This window comes from Pleurodeles waltl, chromosome 1_2, assembly GCF_031143425.1.
Source record: "Pleurodeles waltl isolate 20211129_DDA chromosome 1_2, aPleWal1.hap1.20221129, whole genome shotgun sequence".
Classification (NCBI taxonomy): Eukaryota; Metazoa; Chordata; class Amphibia; order Caudata; family Salamandridae; genus Pleurodeles; species Pleurodeles waltl.
In genome coordinates, this window is record NC_090437.1 from 1,239,354,317 (window position 1) to 1,239,359,888 (window position 5,572).

Sequence of the window (5,572 nt, forward strand, 5' to 3'; positions counted from 1 at the left end):
AAAAGCTTTAAGTGACTGATATTAACAGAGCTGAAACCTTACCAACAATAGTTTACTTTTCAAATGGCTGCTTAGATGACAAAAATGATCTCTGTGCCAAATTAATGAGCCAAGTAGGCATCTATCATATGTTTATTGACTATTAATTTGGAACTCTCTCTGTTGTGATTGGGTTCTATCATGTTGGCCTTTTAATAGGCAACTCTTAACTAAGAGGTCTTTCTACGTGCTAGTTTATGTGGGGGAGGAGGCATAGATCACTGGCCTCCTATGGCACACCTTTGTTTTTCAACGTCATCTGTGAGTGTGGGGTTGAAGCTTTTTTTGCATGATAGTCACCTTGTGGAGCTTTGTACTCAAAATATAATTCAATAAATTGTCCACTTTACATATTGTCCCAGCAAATGAAATTCCAAAGTATTGAAATACGCAATGTTTTTAGCAGAATATGTTTTATTACTGGTTATACATTATTTGATATAAGTAGACAATTCAGTCAAGAAGAGATTCTTAGATCAGATGGTGTATTCATGTGACAAAGCACATATAAGAACCTAACATTGACTTATAGCAAAGGGATTGATACTGCACTTCACATAACATTATATGCTGTTGAAGACTAGGAATGGCTCCTATTGTTGTCCCTTTTGCTTCTAGGAACACTCTTTCCTGTTGATGGTTTTTATGAGAGGTGATGATAAGGCCTTGTGCGTGACCTCGCAACTGTAAGTTTCAAAGGACTCCCACTCTGCCTTCGTCCAAGTGACCATACTGGTCCGGCTGTATGTGTTGTCCGTATCTGGCATGTTCTGGCTGTTTTCCACCTCCTTGGTGATGACCTTGCCATCTGCTTTCCAACTAACCTTTGCATCACCTGGGTAGAAGCTGTTGATCATGCACACTACCGTGGCTGATCCCTCGTTGATTTGCTCCTGTGAGGGTGGAAAGATGGACACTGAAGGAGCAGCATCCTTTCCTGTTAACACAAACAGAGGCCTTTGTTTAACTGGCATGACACAGTAAATAAATGCTTCTAGAAATTCAGAAGTCTTCACAGTTTGTCATTAACAATGTGTTGCTTTCTTCGATTTTAATCTTTGTAATAATTTTCCAATATACCTTAGCATTTAATTTAATTTTGCATACATATGGTTGGCTTTTCCACATCTTGATAGTTTCACTATGCCATCAGTTATCATTGGCCAACACTTTGTGCTGTCACAGTAGGCAAAACTGCTCCTGGTGTGACATCACAGTCAAGCGAAATAAGCACTGTAAAATAAGTGTCTTTCTTATAAGCATGAATGCTTATGGGATGCTACTTTAACTCAAATAAAGGACCAAAATAGCTCAAAAGGAGTAAACTATCAAGAAACTGCAAATACACAAAACAAATTGTAATATAAAGGAAAAAAAGACAAAAAGATTGCACCCAGTAAAAAATAAAAAAAACACTAAAACACTAAAAACACTTCACAACTCCTTTAATGTTTGGGTCCCATAAGTGAGCTAATTGAGTGAGAGGTTTTGGACTGAGTTCATTCTGATCATCTAAGGAACATATGTATGTGATTTTAGCCACTCCTAATTTAGATCTCTTCTTTTAAGCATCCCAAGACTTAGAATGTACATTCCAAGGCCAGCTTAACATAGAGTTTAAGGGTTGTGGGGCAAAGCCTGCTAGTGGGTTGGGGAGCGACATCTAAAAGACTTGTAGGAGGTAACACAGAAGCTCATTGTGCATTATTTCTGTTGAGGGCATACGTATTGAATGTAGCTCACAGATTGTGTCCCAGGCTCAGGTTGGTCCATGATACCTCTATATTGTTCTCCTTAGGGTTTTCTATGCAAAGCTCAAATCTTATCACCAATGGAATCCTTCGAAGCACTGATAGAAAATAGAAAGTATAAATAGAGAAGGACACATGAGCGAAAGAACAGCTGCAAAGGTAGCGAGGAGGGACTGATGACAAAGGACTGTTCAATCATCCTAAATGTCAATTTAGGGCACTTTGAAGCACATAGTTGAAAGTGAAGATGGATAGGAAGTGGGATGCAGAGTAGATGGTGGAAAGAGGAACAAAAGAAGGAGGTTATAGATAGAGGGAAGCTCTAAGTGAAAAAGATGGTGAAATAACAGGACTCATGGGAAGAGTGGGATTCTTGATGGCTGAGTATGAGGTTGAAAAACAAAGGCAGAGGAGCCAAGAACAGGAATGGAGTAAGAGGTATTCTCTGTGCACAACCCATTAAGACTATAAAATCTCAGTTGAAGAAGCTGACTCCTTCACAGCAGGGATGTGGGTGTGGTCTGTTTAGGAAATTAGTTGCCACTTTTAGAGTTTGAGCACTCCTGATCATTTGTTTTTGGGGGGCAAAGACACATCAGGTCTCATTTTGGCCACTGATATAGTTTTACTTTAAAATGTCTTTCACTTGCAATTAGATATATATCATTTTTGACACTATTTAGCTGAATTGACTGAACAATATTATAAGTAAACCTACTCTTTGGTAATCTCAGCATCAGACCTAGTTTCACGTGCCAGAAAGATGGTTCAAGGTTCTTGTCACCTTTTAGAAGCTTTTCCCAATAGGACGATTTCCACAGCAACTGCTGATGGGACAAAGGGTTAAGTGAGCCTTTGTTGATAATGCTGCCTCTGGAAAGGGACACCTGTGGGGCACAAAAGTGCCTGAAGTGCCAAAGAGCATGTTTCCTAAATCCAAAATGATGATTTGCACCAAATTAATATATGGGTTTCTAAAATATATCACCATGTCTTTGGAAATTGAAAAGTAGCACATATAACCAATGCAAAACTGTCTCTCCAGATGCTTCATGCACAGGGACTAGCTTGGTGACTTGAGCTTTCGCCCATGCAACTAATCGGTGTTCGTCAGGCCCCAAGTGTGAATGAAACAAACCTTCCCAGCATTTCTTCTTCAAGAAGGTTGCTAAATTGAGTACAGTAAATGGGGTAAGAATAACCTCCAGTTGGAAAGGTGGCATTTGTAGTGCTATATTAGATGAGATTTTTATTCTGAAAAAGAGAACTATCCTTCAAAGAGCATGACACTGAGAGGCTACCTAATTTTTATGCTACTTGCTAAACTGCTCAAGATAAAGCTTGATTTAACTTTTTATATGTTCCATAAAAATCAAGGCTGGTTAACTTACATCCCATGGTTTACCAATAGAACATCTACAGGCTGCCAGATGTGATTGTTTGCATTTAAAATAGAACATTCTAAATATATGCACTGTATGTGCCAGTGCTTGGTTCCCTGCACTGCTCCCTAACAGAGTCATAATATGGAAATATTTTATATTAACCTAAATCTATTTTATGACTGTGTTCTAATATTAAATGAACAACTACACCTATTTGCAATATCGTATTTTGGCCATGTTTGTACTAACCTTGTTACCATTTCACCAGTGACTGCAGTAAGCTATTACTCTGCTGACAGTAATAATCTGCAGCGTCCCCGGCCTCGGCCCTGCTGATGCTGAGAGTGAAGTCAGTGCCAGACTGACTTCCACTGAAGCGGTCTGAGACCCCAGACTGGCGGCTGGTAGCATAATAAATGAGGAGCTTGGGGGCTTCTCCGCGCTTCTGCTGGTACCAGTGCAAATCATTGCTGATGCCTTGACTTGATTTACATCTGACAGTGATGGTGTCTCCCAGGGGCACAGCGAGGACTTCTGGAGTCTGTGTCAGCACAATCACCCCTCTGGACTCTGAACACAGAAAGACAATTAATAGCAACAGTAAACAGCGGACAATGGTTACAGGTATGAAAACTTTAGAAAAATATTAAACATCCCATGTACGTTTTGTATTGTAAAAGTGTATACCAGACAAATCTCATCGAAGCCCAGCAGTCAAACTCTTACCATGAATCCAGAAAAGAAACATCCAGAGCTGAGTTGGTAACTTCATCTTCATTGCTCTAGAACGGCTTCTTTCTATTTTCTGAAGTATTATCAGAAAATATCGATTTATAACCAGGCAGCAGAAAATGAAAAGCCTCCAGAAGGATCTATGCAAAAACACCAACATCCTGTATGTAAATGTGGTTTGTGTGTTTCCATATTGCTTCTGCCTGTTGAACTTCGTAAAGAAGCTGACTTTGCTTTCTAAAGTGACGCCTCTTGTGCAGTCGTCATTGTACTGTGAAAGTGTTATTGATTCTCCTTTTCAGAAGACCTGAAGAATCAGAACTAGGTTTTGTACCTTAATCCTCCGTCTCTTTGCTGCAGGTAGAGTAGCATTGAAGGAGCTGCTCATGCACTAGATGCATACAAGCCAGAGGCCTCCAAACCACAACCATGTACTGCTACATCTGGATGTGTGTAAATAATATCATATTCTAATGCCAGGTCTTTTCAGAATATAATGACATTTGCATTTAGATGAACCCACAAGTGCATAACACAATCATTAATACATGACCTAGTAGACATCCCAGTTGACCAGTTGCAGAAGGTGCCTCCTGATTCAGCTATTTCGTGATTAATACATTTGATAATTTGAAATGTTCTTTCCACATTGACTTGTACTGTGTCTTCTCATGTGCTCATCAGGGATGTTTGTTTCTGCTCTAGTATTACAGTATCACTTTTAGCCAGTATAAGGTGATTTTGCACGAGTGAGTGGGCAGCATTGTCCAGTGGTAGAAGAGAAGGCAATGCAAGCGCTGATAAATATTATCACAACAACTGTTTGTCACCAATCCGAGTCACTCTTTGAAAATGATTGTCACTCGTACATAAATGTGCACTGTGGTGTAGTGAGGTCGGGTGCTGTGCCCTACATTTCTAAAAACGTTACATTGCTTTAAAGAGTTGCCCATAGTGTCTTGGATTAAGGAGTGCAGAGAGCTACAGACTAATTTCTTCCCAGGAATTTAGGAGGGTGGCATACATTTTCGTAGTCTACCAGATTCCCTCCTTAAACAACAGCATTTGCTGTTCATTTGTCATGTCTTACAGTCTGCTTGGTGGTAAGGTCCTAGAGGAGATGAGACCAGGAGCAACCTATCTACCCCATGAGAAAGGGGACTTCCCTGAATTATTAGTGTGAGTGGAAGTCTTCACAAGCTTTGATGAATGGCTCTTGATAATGTACCAGATAGCCACCTATGAGCAGGTCATCCACAATCTGCAAGGCAAGACAGATACCTCCGTCCTCACCTGGGCACCTTTTCTCTGAGACAGTACCCGCAAAGCTCCAAGTTAAGGGCACCCTTGACTCCCTATGGGGACGCCAGATGTTACACTATGCTGCCCTTGTGAACTTACCCTCGTCATGACCCTCGAGGGTGCTCACCTAATTCCCACTCTCCGCTTTTGCTTTATCGACCTCTACCCTACCCTCTTACTCTCATTTCACTATTCACTTCCCTCTTATTACACCCATTCCCCTCCCCCACACCCCTGGGCATGTGTGTGAATATGCACCCCCTGTTTGCTTTCAAATCTCTTTATTATAATATCTTTTGTTTTTCTCATGACTTTCCTTACTCCATGGCCCACCATGTGCATGGACGTGGGTGCAAGGCATCA

General features: G+C 40.6%; 1 protein-coding gene across 1 annotated transcript; it reads right to left on the minus strand.

Annotated features, from left to right (window-relative positions):
• Positions 1-435: 435 nt before the first annotated feature.
• On the minus strand, positions 436-3,965 carry LOC138256658 (immunoglobulin kappa light chain-like). Its single transcript, XM_069205870.1, has 4 exons — positions 3,902-3,965; positions 3,432-3,745; positions 2,509-2,677; positions 436-1,060 (listed from the first exon to the last, which is right to left on the minus strand). Exons 1-4 carry the CDS (start codon positions 3,951-3,953, stop codon positions 654-656), a joined length of 942 nt encoding a protein of 313 aa, XP_069061971.1. The 5' UTR covers positions 3,954-3,965; the 3' UTR covers positions 436-653.
• Between the last annotated feature and the right edge of the window lie 1,607 nt (positions 3,966-5,572).